This window comes from Notolepis coatsorum (assembly GCF_963971535.1).
Source record: "Notolepis coatsorum genome assembly, chromosome: 8".
Classification (NCBI taxonomy): Eukaryota; Metazoa; Chordata; class Actinopteri; order Aulopiformes; family Paralepididae; genus Notolepis; species Notolepis coatsorum.
The window spans coordinates 81,851,987-81,868,351 of record NC_140172.1 but is presented as its reverse complement, the minus strand read 5'-3'; the positions used below and the strand labels follow the sequence as shown (position 1 = coordinate 81,868,351).

Below are 16,365 nucleotides of genomic sequence, written 5' to 3'. Positions count from 1 at the left end.
CCACGGCCTCAGTGTGAGAGTGTACTGTAGCTAGTCCTCAGTGTGAAAGTGTAGCTAGGCCTCAGTGTGAGAGTGTAGCTAGTCCTCAGTGTGAAAGTGTAGCTAGTCCTCAGTGTGAAAGTGTAGCTAGGCCTCAGTGTGAGAGTGTACTGTAGCTAGTCCTCAGTGTGAAAGTGTAGCTAGTCCTCAGTGTGAAAGTGTAGCTAGTCCTCAGTGTGAAAGTGTAGCTAGTCCTCAGTGTGAAAGTGTAGCTAGTCCTCAGTGTGAGAGTGTAGCTAGTCCTCAGTGTGAAAGTGTAGCTAGTCCTCAGTGTGAAAGTGTAGCTAGTCCTCAGTGTGAGAGTGTAGCTAGTCCTCAGTGTGAAAGTGTAGCTAGTCCTCAGTGTGAAAGTGTAGCTAGTCCTCAGTGTGAAAGTGTAGCTAGTCCTCCGTGTTAAAGTGTAGCTAGTCCTCAGTGTGAAAGTGTAGCTAGTCCTCAGTGTGAGAGTGTAGCTAGTCCTCAGTGTGAAAGTGTAGCTAGTCCTCAGTCTGAGAGTGTAGCTAGTCCTCAGTCTGAGAGTGTAGCTAGTCCTCAGTCTGAGAGTGTAGCTAGTCCTCCGTGTTAAAGTGTAGCTAGTCCTCAGTCTGAGAGTGTAGCTAGTCCTCAGTCTGAGAGTGTAGCTAGTCCTCAGTGTGAAAGTGTAGCTAGTCCTCAGTCTGAGAGTGTAGCTAGTCCCAAGTGAGAAAGTGTAGCTAGTCCTCAGTGTGAGAGTGTAGCTAGTCCTCAGTGTGAGAGTGTAGCTAGTCCTCAGTGTGAGAGTGTAGCTAGTCCTTAGTGTGAGTGTAGCTAGTCCTCAGTGTGAGAGTGTAGCTAGTCCTCAGTCTGAGAGTGTAGCTAGTCCTCAGTGTGAAAGTGTAGCTAGTCCTCCGTGTGAAAGTGTAGCTAGTCCTCCGTGTTAAAGTGTAGCTAGTCCTCAGTCTGAGAGTGTAGCTAGTCCTCAGTCTGAGAGTGTAGCTAGTCCTCAGTGTGAAAGTGTAGCTAGTCCTCCGTGTTAAAGTGTAGCTAGTCCTCAGTCTGAGAGTGTAGCTAGTCCTCAGTCTGAGAGTGTAGCTAGTCCTCAGTGTGAAAGTGTAGCTAGTCCTCAGTGTGAGAGTGTAGCTAGTCCTCAGTGTGAAAGTGTAGCTAGTCCTCAGTGTGAAAGTGTAGCTAGTCCTCAGTGTGAAAGTGTAGCTAGTCCTCAGTGTGAAAGTGTAGCTAGTCCTCAGTGTGAAAGTGTAGCTAGTCCTCAGTGTGAAAGTGTAGCTAGTCCTCAGTGTGAAAGTGTAGCTAGTCCTCAGTGTGAGAGTGTAGCTAGTCCTCAGTGTGAGAGTGTAGCTAGTCCTCAGTGTGAGAGTGTAGCTAGTCCTTAGTGTGAGTGTAGCTAGTCCTCAGTGTGAGAGTGTAGCTAGTCCTCAGTGTGAGTGTAGCTAGTCCTCAGTCTGAGAGTGTAGCTAGTCCTAAGTGTGAGTGTAGCTAGTCCTCAGTGTGGAAGTGTAGCTAGTCCTCAGTGTGAGAGTGTAGCTAGTCCTCAGTGTGAGAGTGTAGCTAGTCCTCAGTGTGAAAGTGTAGCTAGTCCTCAGTGTGGAAGTGTAGCTAGTCCTCAGTGTGAGAGTGTAGCTAGTCCTCAGTGTGAGAGTGTAGCTAGTCCTCAGTGTGAGTGTAGCTAGTCCTCAGTGTGAGTGTAGCTAGTCCTCAGTGTGAAAGTGTAGCTAGTCCTCAGTGTGAGAGTGTAGCTAGTCCTCAGTGTGAGAGTGTAGCTAGTCCTCAGTGTGAGAGTGTAGCTAGTCCTAAGTGTGAGTGTAGCTAGTCCTCAGTGTGAGAGTGTAGCTAGTCCTCAGTGTGAGTGTAGCTAGTCCTCAGTGTGAGAGTGTAGCTAGTCCTCAGTCTGAGAGTGTAGCTAGTCCTCAGTCTGAGAGTGTAGCTAGTCCTCAGTCTGAGAGTGTAGCTAGTCCTCAGTCTGAGAGTGTAGCTAGTCCTCAGTGTGAGAGTGTAGCTAGTCCTAAGTGTGAGTGTACTGTAGCTAGTCCTCAGTGTGAGAGTGTAGCTAGTCCTCAGTCTGAGAGTGTAGCTAGTCCTCAGTGTGAAAGTGTAGCTAGTCCTCAGTGTGAAAGTGTAGCTAGTCCTCAGTCTGAGAGTGTAGCTAGTCCTCAGTCTGAGAGTGTAGCTAGTCCTCAGTGTGAGAGTGTAGCTAGTCCTCAGTCTGAGAGTGTAGCTAGTCCTCAGTGTGGAAGTGTAGCTAGTCCTCAGTCTGAGAGTGTAGCTAGTCCTCAGTGTGAGAGTGTAGCTAGTCCTCAGTGTGAGTGTAGCTAGTCCTCAATGTGAGTGTAGCTAGTCCTCAATGTGAGTGTAGCTAGTCCTCAATGTGAGTGTAGCTAGTCCTCAGTGTGAGAGTGTAGCTAGTCCTCAGTGTGAGTGTAGCTAGTCCTCAGTGTGAGTGTAGCTAGTCCTCAATGTGAGTGTAGCTAGTCCTCAATGTGAGTGTAGCTAGTCCTCAATGTGAGTGTAGCTAGTCCTCAATGTGAGTGTAGCTAGTCCTCAGTCTGAGAGTGTAGCTAGTCCTCAGTGTGAAAGTGTAGCTAGTCCTCAGTGTGAAAGTGTAGCTAGTCCTCAGTGTGAAAGTGTAGCTAGTCCTCAGTGTGAAAGTGTAGCTAGTCCTCAGTGTGAAAGTGTAGCTAGTCCTCAGTGTGAAAGTGTAGCTAGTCCTCAGTGTGAGAGTGTAGCTAGTCCTCAGTGTGAGAGTGTAGCTAGTCCTCAGTGTGAGAGTGTAGCTAGTCCTCAGTGTGAGAGTGTAGCTAGTCCTCAGTGTGAGAGTGTAGCTAGTCCTCAGTCCGAGAGTGTAGCTAGTCCTCAGTCCGAGAGTGTAGCTAGTCCTCAGTCCGAGAGTGTAGCTAGTCCTCAGTCTGAGAGTGTAGCTAGTCCTCAGTGTGAGAGTGTAGCTAGTCCTCAGTGTGAGAGTGTAGCTAGTCCTCAGTGTGAAAGTGTAGCTAGTCCTCAGTGTGAAAGTGTAGCTAGTCCTCAGTGTGAAAGTGTAGCTAGTCCTCAGTGTGAAAGTGTAGCTAGTCCTCAGTGTGAGAGTGTAGCTAGTCCTCAGTCTGAGAGTGTAGCTAGTCCTCAGTGTGAAAGTGTAGCTAGTCCTCAGTCTGAGAGTGTAGCTAGTCCTCAGTCTGAGAGTGTAGCTAGTCCTCAGTCTGAGAGTGTAGCTAGTCCTCAGTCTGAGAGTGTAGCTAGTCCTCAGTCTGAGAGTGTAGCTAGTCCTCAGTGTGAGAGTGTAGCTAGTCCTCAGTCTGAGAGTGTAGCTAGTCCTCAGTGTGGAAGTGTAGCTAGTCCTCAGTCTGAGAGTGTAGCTAGTCCTCAGTGTGAGAGTGTAGCTAGTCCTCAGTGTGAGTGTAGCTAGTCCTCAATGTGAGTGTAGCTAGTCCTCAATGTGAGTGTAGCTAGTCCTCAGTGTGAGAGTGTAGCTAGTCCTCAGTGTGAGTGTAGCTAGTCCTCAATGTGAGTGTAGCTAGTCCTCAATGTGAGTGTAGCTAGTCCTCAATGTGAGTGTAGCTAGTCCTCAATGTGAGTGTAGCTAGTCCTCAATGTGAGTGTAGCTAGTCCTCAGTCTGAGAGTGTAGCTAGTCCTCAGTGTGAAAGTGTAGCTAGTCCTCAGTGTGAAAGTGTAGCTAGTCCTCAGTGTGAAAGTGTAGCTAGTCCTCAGTGTGAAAGTGTAGCTAGTCCTCAGTGTGAAAGTGTAGCTAGTCCTCAGTGTGAGAGTGTAGCTAGTCCTCAGTGTGAGAGTGTAGCTAGTCCTCAGTGTGAGAGTGTAGCTAGTCCTCAGTGTGAGAGTGTAGCTAGTCCTCAGTGTGAGAGTGTAGCTAGTCCTCAGTCCGAGAGTGTAGCTAGTCCTCAGTCCGAGAGTGTAGCTAGTCCTCAGTCTGAGAGTGTAGCTAGTCCTCAGTGTGAGAGTGTAGCTAGTCCTCAGTGTGAGAGTGTAGCTAGTCCTCAGTGTGAAAGTGTAGCTAGTCCTCAGTGTGAAAGTGTAGCTAGTCCTCAGTGTGAAAGTGTAGCTAGTCCTCAGTGTGAAAGTGTAGCTAGTCCTCAGTGTGAAAGTGTAGCTAGTCCTCAGTGTGAGAGTGTAGCTAGTCCTCAGTGTGAAAGTGTAGCTAGTCCTCAGTCTGAGAGTGTAGCTAGTCCTCAGTGTGAAAGTGTAGCTAGTCCTCAGTCTGAGAGTGTAGCTAGTCCTCAGTCTGAGAGTGTAGCTAGTCCTCAGTCTGAGAGTGTAGCTAGTCCTCAGTCTGAGAGTGTAGCTAGTCCTCAGTCTGAGAGTGTAGCTAGTCCTCAGTCTGAGAGTGTAGCTAGTCCTCAGTCTGAGAGTGTAGCTAGTCCTCAGTGTGAAAGTGTAGCTAGTCCTCAGTGTGAAGGTGTAGCTAGTCCTCAGTGTGAAAGTGTAGCTAGTCCTCAGTGTGAAAGTGTAGCTAGTCCTCAGTCTGAGAGTGTAGCTAGTCCTCAGTGTGAGAGTGTAGCTAGTCCTCAGTCTGAGAGTGTAGCTAGTCCTCAGTGTGAAAGTGTAGCTAGTCCTCAGTGTGAGAGTGTAGCTAGTCCTCAGTGTGAGAGTGTAGCTAGTCCTCAGTGTGAGAGTGTAGCTAGTCCTCAGTCTGAGAGTGTAGCTAGTCCTCAGTCTGAGAGTGTAGCTAGTCCTCAGTCTGAGAGTGTAGCTAGTCCTCAGTCTGAGAGTGTAGCTAGTCCTCAGTCTGAGAGTGTAGCTAGTCCTCAGTGTGAAAGTGTAGCTAGTCCTCAGTCTGAGAGTGTAGCTAGTCCTCAGTGTGAAAGTGTAGCTAGTCCTCAGTGTGAAAGTGTAGCTAGTCCTCAGTGTGAAAGTGTAGCTAGTCCTCAGTGTGAAAGTGTAGCTAGTCCTCAGTGTGAAAGTGTAGCTAGTCCTCAGTGTGAAAGTGTAGCTAGTCCTCAGTGTGAGAGTGTAGCTAGTCCTCAGTGTAAGAGTGTAGCTAGTCCTCAGTGTGAAAGTGTAGCTAGTCCTCAGTGTGAGAGTGTAGCTAGTCCTCAGTGTGAAAGTGTAGCTAGTCCTCAGTGTGAAAGTGTAGCTAGTCCTCAGTGTGAAAGTGTAGCTAGTCCTCAGTGTGAAAGTGTAGCTAGTCCTCAGTGTGAGAGTGTAGCTAGTCCTCAGTGTGAAAGTGTAGCTAGTCCTCAGTGTGAAAGTGTAGCTAGTCCTCAGTGTGAAAGTGTAGCTAGTCCTCAGTGTGAGAGTGTAGCTAGTCCTCAGTGTGAAAGTGTAGCTAGTCCTCAGTGTGAGAGTGTAGCTAGTCCTCAGTGTGAGAGTGTAGCTAGTCCTAAGTGTGAGAGTGTAGCTAGTCCTCAGTGTGAGTGTAGCTAGTCCTCAGTGTGAGTGTAGCTAGTCCTCAGTGTGAGTGTAGCTAGTCCTCAGTGTGAGTGTAGCTAGTCCTCAGTGTGAGTGTAGCTAGTCCTCAGTGTGAGTGTAGCTAGTCCTCAGTGTGAGTGTAGCTAGTCCTCAGTGTGAGTGTAGCTAGTCCTCAGTGTGAGTGTAGCTAGTCCTCAGTGTGAAAGTGTAGCTAGTCCTCAGTGTGAAAGTGTAGCTAGTCCTCAGTGTGAAAGTGTAGCTAGTCCTCAGTCTGAGAGTGTAGCTAGTCCTCAGTGTGAGAGTGTAGCTAGTCCTCAGTGTGAGAGTGTAGCTAGTCCTCGGTGTGAAAGTGTAGCTAGTCCTCAGTGTGAAAGTGTAGCTAGTCCTCAGTCTGAGAGTGTAGCTAGTCCTCAGTGTGAAAGTGTAGCTAGTCCTCAGTGTGAAAGTGTAGCTAGTCCTCAGTGTGAGAGTGTAGCTAGTCCTCAGTCTGAGAGTGTAGCTAGTCCTCAGTGTGAAAGTGTAGCTAGTCCTCAGTGTGAAAGTGTAGCTAGTCCTCAGTGTGAGAGTGTAGCTAGTCCTCAGTGTGAGAGTGTAGCTAGTCCTCAGTCTGAGAGTGTAGCTAGTCCTCAGTCTGAGAGTGTAGCTAGTCCTCAGTCTGAGAGTGTAGCTAGTCCTCAGTCTGAGAGTGTAGCTAGTCCTCAGTGTGAAAGTGTAGCTAGTCCTCAGTGTGAAAGTGTAGCTAGTCCTCAGTGTGAAAGTGTAGCTAGTCCTCAGTGTGAAAGTGTAGCTAGTCCTCAGTGTGAAAGTGTAGCTAGTCCTCAGTGTGAAAGTGTAGCTAGTCCTCAGTCTGAGAGTGTAGCTAGTCCTCAGTGTGAAAGTGTAGCTAGTCCTCAGTGTGAAAGTGTAGCTAGTCCTCAGTGTGAAAGTGTAGCTAGTCCTCAGTGTGAGAGTGTAGCTAGTCCTCAGTGTGAGAGTGTAGCTAGTCCTCAGTGTGAGAGTGTAGCTAGTCCTCAGTGTGCGAGTGTAGCTAGTCCTCAGTGTGAGAGTGTAGCTAGTCCTCAGTGTGAAAGTGTAGCTAGTCCTCAGTGTGAAAGTGTAGCTAGTCCTCAGTGTGAGAGTGTAGCTAGTCCTCAGTGTGAAAGTGTAGCTAGTCCTCAGTGTGAGAGTGTAGCTAGTCCTCAGTGTGAAAGTGTAGCTAGTCCTCAGTGTGAGAGTGTAGCTAGTCCTCAGTGTGAGAGTGTAGCTAGTCCTCAGTGTGAAAGTGTAGCTAGTCCTCAGTGTGAGAGTGTAGCTAGTCCATGGCCTCAGTGTGAAAGTGTAGCTAGTCCATGGCCTCATTGTGAAAGTACACAGACAAAATAAACAAACTGCTTAGGAAAGCAAGCTCTGTGGTGGGAGCGGATCTGGACAGTCTGGAGGTGGTGGGTTAGGATTAGGGTTAGGGTTGGAGGGGAGGACGAGGAGGAAGCTGTACGCTATCCTTGAGAACCCCTGCCACCCCTTCCATGCGGTCCACATTTAGCCACAGACTTATCCGCCCCCCCGACATACCACAAAGCGCTTCGGGCAGTCCTTTCTGCCGGTGGCAATCAGGCTCCACAACCAGGCAGGGCCAGGACGGGCTAACTGCCGTGGATTGGAGGAGCTTATTTGTGGACTGTAATGAATTAACAACATTAGACTATTTAATTTTTTTCCCTTAACCACTTTTAGCTCTATTTTAGCTCTTTTAGAAATTTTTTAGCCCCACATATTATGTCCGTGTTTGTTTAAAACACGTACTAAATAATTGTATGTTATGTATTAACTGTTTTTAAATGGCTGTTGATGCTGTGATGGACACCTGAATCTCCCCTCTGGGATAAATAAAGGTTTCAATCAATCAATCATACAGCATGGAGCAAAAGATAGCGCCGAGTTGCTACCGACAAGAGGGTGTATTCCATAAGCTACAGTAGCAACTGGAGAGTGGCTGGTGGTATTACATCTACAGCGGCCACCATCTTTGCTGAAGTGCCCTTCAGCAAGGCACTGACCTCAGCACTGCTCCAGGGGCGCTGCCCTGCAGGGTTGAAAGTAGTAAAGCCCTTTGGATAAAAGCGCTACCGTGTATAAAGTGCATCCCAGCTGGGAGCCTACCTTCATGAGGTCACGGTGATGCTCCAGGACGTTGCATGTCGTCTGCCAGGTATTCTGGTAGCACTCCCAGGGGTCGACTCTGGGTGGACACCACAAGCAGGGTCAGCTTATTCCACTGCTAACTTCACTTAATTAAATAGGCGACTGGCTTTTCATTCAGACACAATTGTAAAAGTCTCTAAAAGGTGTATAAAAGTGTATAAATGGTTATCTATTCTAGACTAAGCCTAAACCCACAACAAACAAACACCCCTGCCTCATCTAGCCTGAACCTAACTCTACAACAAACACCCCTCCCTAATCTAGCCTAAACCTAACCCTACAACAAACAAACAAACACCCCTCCCTCATCTAGCCTAAACCTAACCCTACAACAAACAAACAAACACCCCTCCCTCATCTAGCCTAAACCTAACCCCACAACCAACAAACACCCCCCTTCACCTAAACCTAACCCACAATGAATAAACAAACACCTCCCCTTCACCTAAACCTAACCCCTCAACGAACCAATAGGGTAAATCTGCAGTGCCGCAGCCCCCAATGTCTGGGCGGGACTTCGGGGGCTGTACCGTGTGTGTGCGGGGCGTCGGGGCCTATACTGTGCGTGGGCATCGGGCCTGTACCGTGCGGTGCACTACTGCGCATGAGGGGGGGGCTCTCTCTCTCTCTCTCTCGCTACGTGTTACTGGTGCGACATTTATGACATACACAACATATGAATATATAAGAATCTAATCTACTCATCTAATCTAATCTAATCATTTATGACATACATGACATACAGATATACAGTACTGTTACATTTGTGATTGATTGAACATTTTATTAACAGATTGCAGAATGGGTACAATACAGTACAGCTCAATACACACAATTGTTAAGGGGATGCAGACCAGATAAAGACTTAGTCTTGTTTACATCAGGGTCCCCCATTTTCAAATCATCATAACATATATTTTTTTTTTTTTTTATTTAAAATTTTAATTTATGACATACAGATAGACAGTACTGTTACATCTAGACATGTATAACATATCAGATCTACAAATAATAATAAGTGTGTATTGAGCTGTACTGTACCCATTCTGCAATCTGTTCATTACAGTTTTCAATCAATCAATTCAATCATATACAGTACTGTTAAATGTGTGACATACAAGATATGCAAATATGGTTAGAGTTACATAGATGGAGAGACTAATGAACTAAGTACCAGTCTTCTCCTCAGACATAAAATCTGTTTTTCACATTAGGATCTAACATCCCAACAGGCCACCTTGTTTATGGTTTGATTCAGTTTTAGTAGAATGTGAAAGACATGAATGACATTGATGTGACATACTATAAAATCAGTTTCTTTACAGTGCAATAAAATAGTTCTGGATTACTGTTACTGTACAGTTCAAAGTAATCTTTACCTTCTGTTTGGTATCCACAGTTTAAAACCTCTTGTCTGACTGACACCCACTCTTAATGGTTTATAATATCGCTTATCAAACCCATTGTGTTTACTGATAAGTATATATCTACTTTTCCTCCCCATTTTTCTATTTTTCTCCCATCCCAATTTTCGTATTATCCAATTCTTCCCTCCCCTGTCTCGAACGTTGCTAGACCATGCCTCCCACTGGTCGGCTGCAATGTGGACGAAGCCTTGCATCACGTGTCCCCTCCCGTACAAGAGGAGGCAGCCGTCGCATCTTTTCACCTGTACAGCGCAATCTCTCAGTGGCGAGGAGTAACGCGTGGGAGGCTCACGCTGCCCCCGATACTTCCTGATTCTGCTGTACAGGCGCACCAACTGACCTGTAGGAGTCGCTGTCCACAACGTCCGATCCCCACCCACCGGCTTTCCCACCCCCTAATACTGCCAATTGTATTAGTATGAACGACTAGCCAAGCCGGAAGCAACGCAGAGAGCTGGGCTCGAACCCAGCATCTCCTGCGTTAGTGGCGAGCGCCTTGCCCACTGCGCCACTTAGCCGCCCGTTTACTGATATATACCATATAAACTTTATATGGTATATATCAGTAAACACAATGGGTTTGATAAGCGATTCTTTATAAGGACCCCACACAGAGATGCAAATATTCGATTAGAATCCTTCATCAATGGTGCGTACACACAGATATGTGCGTAACCCGTGCGTACGATCATTTCTAAGCAAAGTGTGGGACTTATCAATTTGAACGTGTGCTGACTTTGTGCGTATTATTTACGCACAGCTCAGGCCGTGCGTACCTGGCGCCCAGCGGTAGAATATGAAGACTGCAGACGGACGGCATTATGCTTTCATCAGTTTCATGCATTAGTTTCAACAATGACATGTTCTGTATGACCCGTAATTCACTATAGTGCATTGTAAAATAGCAACATTAGTGTAATTATTGTCAAACCCTAAATAGCATTTGGAATAGGTATTTCCGAATGAATTCAGCCTGGTTCATAGCGTTATTATAGGAATACTTCTCGCGGTGTGCGCTCAGATATTTTCAGAGATATAGGGCATGTCTATTTGCAGAGAGAGAACATAATAATATTAAGTAGAGTTCGCTACCCGAGACACATTCTCCTTGATTTGTACCGCAATTTGAGACCCACATTAGAGCGTGGAGCAAATTTGGCTGATAATGTCGTTGCCGGTGGCTGGGAGGAACACGACTCATTCAGGCCTAATTGTATTTAATTCAATTGTAATGTTATTGGTATTGAAGGAGAATGGAGCTTCTTAAGGAAAGCAGACAAGGCTGGTCTTAATTATTATCGACAGTCGTTTATTCAACTTAAAGCATTGAAGTTTAAGATAGAACAGAAGAGAACAGAACCGGCTGGCAGAAGGGAAAAAGAGGCCGGTCCCTCCTATTTCACTGATATTTATAGACATTCCAGAACAGCTGATCACATGACAAAATGACATGGTTTAAACAGGCGTATCCTCCCCTAAATCATACGATCATGACCTGGCTTAAATGTTCTAGGATATGTCATCATGTCCCCCTGTCCTGATGAAGATCAACAAAACTCCTCCGGCAGAGGCCTGTTAAAGTTAATATATTACAGAGCTCTGTGGGAGGCCGATCCGTAGATCACTATAGTAATTATGATCTTTTATGATATAGAAACTATACATTTTCCACTACAGTATCTATAATTAAAACATCACTTAAATGCAGATCAGGGTTATCCACTGAAGCCATAATGACTCTGACCAGAACCACGGGCTCACGAGCGCACAATAGGCATTGTAGAGCGCAGAGTTGGCCTGCTGAAATTGATTTCATTTCAGTCATTACAGTGCTTAATGTCGGGTCAGCTTGTCATTTATTTCTGTCAATGTGCTGGTTCTGTAGCAGGACTGGGTCAGTCAACATCCTTGGCTCCCGGCGCACCGAAGATAGTCTGCAGTCTGCACGCTCCCTCCTCCTCAGCGGAGTCGTCTGTGAACTTGACAACTTCATTCGATTTATTTATTCTCTAAAAATATCTATAATCATACGATTAAATATGGTTTAAAATAAAACGCTAAATACTATTATTCTGTGTGTCATGTTTCCAAATAAGATTGTTCACAATGGGAAATGCTGTATACGTTGAATTAGTTGGTTAGACCGCGGTGATCAATCTCGCTCGTGAAGTTTCTCAGAGGTCGCTCATGTTAGACCATTATTTCACATCCCATGGGGGTGTTTCATGACCATATATGGATAATCGTGCACGAGCATAGACGTTAGGAACAAATGGTATTTATCAACACGGAGTGTGCGTAGGACCTGTGTACGCACGGTTGATAAATCCCGATTTTTCTGTGCGTAGAGACATTCTAAATTCTGTGCTTAAGAACGAAAATAGAACACTTTCTAAGCATTGTTGATAAATGAGGGCCCTAGGTACTTTCTGTGTGGAGTTGGCATGTTCTCCCTGTGTCTTTGTGAGTTTCCTCCAGTTTCCTCCCCGCAACTGACTGTGGTGTTTTACAGTTCAGACCGATCTGGTACAGTAGCTCTGACTGTGGGGTTTTACAGTTCAAACATACACAGCCTCCGTCAGAGGAGAGGATAAAGGCTCTGTCGGGCAGCTGACCATATACCAGATACACATTCCACACAGGTTCAAGTTGAAAAAGTTTAATTTGAATGTACTGAATAATACAGGTACTTAAATGAATGTTCAATTCATCAAGACATTTAGAGACATACAAATATACAGTACTATGTAAGAAAAAAGCATCAAGTCATGTTTATCATTTTGGACTAAAATAGAGTGCGTTAGCTAGCTAACGTTAGGTTAGTGCAGAACTAGCCCCCAGCTACAATCCCGGAGCGTGCATTAGCTAACGTTAGCTCACCACTAAAGCAAATTACAGACGGAAAATAGGCCCTAATGTCCAAAATAGCGAAGGTGCCCCAGCCTAAGGTACTTACATTTTCACTGAAAGACATATTTGGTTATTTTTCAACGAAGAAGAATGAATGTTAAACCAGAGCTAGAAAATCATACAAACAATTTGCTCCACACGCATGCGCACTGTGAATCCCGCCCAACATCACATGCGCAGTAGTGCACCGCACAGTACAGGCCCGACGCCCCGCACAGTACAGGCCCTGAAGCCCCGCCCAGACAATGAACAACAAACACCACCTCCCTCATCTAGACTAAATCTAACGCCACAACCAATAAACACCCCTCCTTGAACAAACACAGCCTCCTTCACATGGATTAAACTTGTTTATGGAAAAGATTTTGACCAACGGATGAACTGACACACAAAGCGACTTATTGTAGCTGCTGGTGGTCACCGCGGTCTAACCAACTAATTCAACGTATACAGCATTTCCCATTGTGAACAATCTTATTTGGAAACATGACACAGAATAATAGTATTTAGCGTTTTATTTTAAACCAAACGACGGCTTCGGTAAGTCAGATCACGCATCAATTTTTCTTTCACCAAAGTACAGACAGAGAATTAAAAGTACTCCCGTAGTCTCGCGAGAGGTGCAGAAATGGGATGTGACGTCAGAGGATACGATCCGGTCAGTGTTTCACAACACAGACTGGAATGTGTTCCGCGACACAGATAACATTAATGCCTACACGGAGACAGTGCTGGACTATGTTTGTACTAGGGTGAAAGAAACAATCCCCACTACCAAAATGAAAGTTTACCCAAATCAAAAACCCTGGGTAGACAAATCCGTCCGTGAAGCTCTGAGAGAGCGCACCAAAGCATACAACGACGGCCTAGAGGCAGGCAACATGAATGACCACAAGGTGGCGCGATACAACGTAAGGAGGACTGTGTCAGAGGCCAAACGACGCTACAGGGATAAAATTGAACTCCAGTTTGAACAAGCTGACTCTAGAGCTATGTGGCAGGGGCTCAAAACGATGACAGACTACAAAGGCGCCTCCCTCAAACTGAACAGTGACATCTCCTTAGCAAATGACCTCAATACCTTCTATGCGAGGTTTGATGCTGGTAATAACAACACCAGCTCACAAGCCTCGGCAATGGGGGGGGGGGGGGTCGGCTGCTGATGGAGGCGCAGTGTTCAGGGTAACAGAGCATGAGGTGAGGCGGACCTTTAAAAAAGTGAATATCAGGAAGGCAGCAGGTCCAGACGGCATCCCCGGCCGCGTCCTAAAAGTCTGTGCCGACCAACTGGCCCCAGTATTCACTGACATATTTAACCTGTCCTTAGAACAGGCTGTCATCCCCACCTGCCTGAAGAAGTCCACTATTATCCCTGTACCCAAAAAATCCAAGCCTGCTTGCCTCAACGACTACCGCCCTGTAGCTCTCACCTCCATAGCCATGAAGTGCTTCGAGAAGCTAGTAAAGGGCTACATCTGCTCCTCCCTCCCCATCAACATGGACCCCCTGCAATTTGCATACCGCCCCAACAGGTCCACGGAGGACGCCATATCCCATGTGCTGCACACAGCAGCATCACACCTGGACAAGAGGCAGGGGAACTATGTGAGAATGCTATTCATCGACTACAGCTCGGCATTCAATACCATAGTCCCCTCCATACTCATAGCCAAGCTCAGGGACCTGGGCTTGGGCTATGACCTCTGCCAGTGGGTCTTGGACTTCCTGACTGGCAGACCCCAGGTGGTGAGAGCAGGCAACTGCACCTCCTCATCCATCACCCTCAACATAGGGGCCCCCCAGGGCTGTGTTCTGAGTCCCCTCCTCTACTCCCTGTACACACACGACTGTGTGGCTCAGCGGAGTAGCAATACAATCGTCAAATTTGCTGACGACACAGTGGTGGTGGGCCTGATCTCTGCCAACGACGAGAGGGCCTACCTGGAAGAGGTCAAGGTCCTGGCGGGATGGTGCCAGGAAAACAGCCTCTCCCTGAACGTCAGCAAAACAAAGGAGATGATTGTGGACTTCAGGAGGTCGGGGGTCAAGGACTACAGCCCCCTCAGCATCGACGGGGCACCGGTTGAGAGAGTCAACAGCTTTAAGTACCTCGGAGCCTACATATCCGAGGACTTGACATGGACCACACACATTAACAGTGTTGTGAAGAAGGCACGACAACGCCTCTACTTCCTCAGGCGCCTAAGGAAGTTCCAAGTCAGCCAGAAGATCCTTAAGAACTTCTACTCATGTACAATAGAGAGCATCTTGACCGGCAACATCACCTCCTGGTTTGGGAATAGCACTGCACAAGACCAAAGCAGACTACAAAGAGTGACACGTTCAGCCGAACGCACAATTGGAGGGGGGCTCCCCACCCTCCAGAACATTTACTACAAGCGTTGCAAGGGCAAGGCTAAGAGAATCATTAAAGACTCCAGTCACCCGAACAACTGCCTCTTTGAACTGCTGCGGTCAGGCAAGCGATACAGGAGTCTCAAGGCGAGCACAGAAAGACTCAGAAGAAGCTTCTATCCCCAGGCCATCAGGCTGCTAAACGAACAATGAATGAACACTACACAACAACAACCACCAAACGCACATAGCACACACATCCACACGCACACACTCACTTTAAACAAACACACTGTAGCACCCACTCCACACACTTATAGCACACACCCACTTTAAACAAACACACTGTAGCACCCACTCCCCACACTTTATATTTATGGATGAAGGATTGCACTACAACTCGTACACCTTACTGTAAATTGTACCTAAAATTGTACCTCATCCCATTTCTGCTTTGCACTAGATAGTACTGTACATTAGTACACTGCATAGTATTGTGTATTGTATATTATATGGTAACTCAGAACATTGTACATATGTCTATACCGAACACTGTGACCTCATTTTCTTCTTCTAAATTCATGCTATATTATGTTATTATGTTATTTGATACTATCTTGTCTAGCACAGTCTCTGGAGCGTAACAGTAAGAAGCATTTTGTATGAAAGTATTCTGTACTTCTGTATGACAACTATTAAAGAACTTGAACTTGAACAACTTGGTGTCAGTAATGCTATAGTCTCACTGACCTGATCCAGTCGGAGGATTGCACTGCCAGCTGACACATGGTGAGACGATGTCTGCTGGGGACGAGGCCCTGGGAGATCAAAGCAAACACATTACTATTTCATAGGGCTGACCTCGACTGAATCGATTGAAAGGAGCCGTAGTCGGCGGCTAAGTGGCGCAGTGGGCAAGGCGCTCACCACTAACGCAGGAGATGCTGGGTTCGAGCCCAGCTCTCGGCGTTGCTACCAGCTTGGCTGGTCGTTCATACTAACACAATTGGCAGTGTTAGGGGTGGGAAAGCTGGTAGGTGGGGATTGGACGTTGTGGACAGCGACTCCTACAGGTCGGTTGGTGCGCCTGTACAGCAGAATCAGGAAGCATCGGGGGCAGCGTGAGCCTCCCACGCGTTACTCCTCGCCGCTGAGAGATCGCGCTGTACAGGTGAAAAGATGCGACAGCTGCCTCCTCGTGTACCGGAGGGGACACGTGATGCAAGGCTTGGTCCTCACTGCAGCCGATCAGTGGGAGGCATAGTCTAGCAACGTTCGAGGGAGGGGAGAATTGAAGGGAGAATTGGCGAGGCGAAATTGGGATGGGAGAAAAATAGAAAAATAAGGAGAAAAAGTTGATCCAAAATAAATATAAAAAAATAAAAATAAAGGAGCCGTAGTTGACTGCCAGCCTCTTGTTGTATTTAAAAGCCTATAGGCTGTTGTTTTATACATACAGTATGTTGTCTACTTGACCCTCAAAGTGCATCAGATTGATGCATTTAAAATTCTAAATAGTCAACATTTTTGCCGGACCACGCCCATTAAAACACAGTGCAACTAGGTATGAAATCACCAATGAACCACTGACCACGCCCCCAAATTTGTCCCTTCCACCATTGAAAACAAAATTACGCCCTTGACAGGTGTGCTCGCCTGTCTCGTTTAGTTTCCTCTCCTCTCCTCTTCTCTCCTGTCCTCTCTCGTTTTATTTCCTCTCGTTTTGTTTAGTTTCCTCCCCTCTCCGCTCTTCTCTCTCCTCTCCCTCTCCTATGTCTACATCACTGCTGTAAAGCACTTTGGGCTGCAATTATTGTATGAACGGTGCTCTACAAATAAAGTGTATTATTATTATTAGTAGTAGTAGTAGTAGTAGTAGTAGTAGTAGTAGTAGTAGTAGTAGTAGTAGTAGTAGTAGTAGTAGTAGTAGTAGTATTATTAATATAGCCTATGGGTTATGAACCTATTAAGTGAAGAAATCAAACCAAACAAGTTAACGGTGCAGTTTGGGCAGATACATGTATTTACATTTGCAGAGCCTGCAATTTGTTTATAAAACACATATACAAGTACTATATGTAATACATTATATATTATTATACATAATCATATTATATATTT

The 16,365-nt window shown here is 46.3% G+C and overlaps 1 protein-coding gene across 1 annotated transcript in view; it reads right to left on the bottom strand.

The window, feature by feature from the left end:
* Positions 1–16,365, bottom strand: part of nmnat2 (nicotinamide nucleotide adenylyltransferase 2) — a 45,154-nt gene that overhangs the window by 20,815 nt on the left and 7,974 nt on the right. Inside the window, exons 3-4 of the mRNA XM_084320069.1 lie at positions 14,995–15,062; positions 7,511–7,589 (exon numbers count right to left, since the gene is read on the bottom strand). Coding sequence (XP_084176195.1) covers positions 7,511–7,589; positions 14,995–15,062 — 147 coding nt within the window. The remainder of the gene's footprint in view (positions 1–7,510; positions 7,590–14,994; positions 15,063–16,365) is intronic.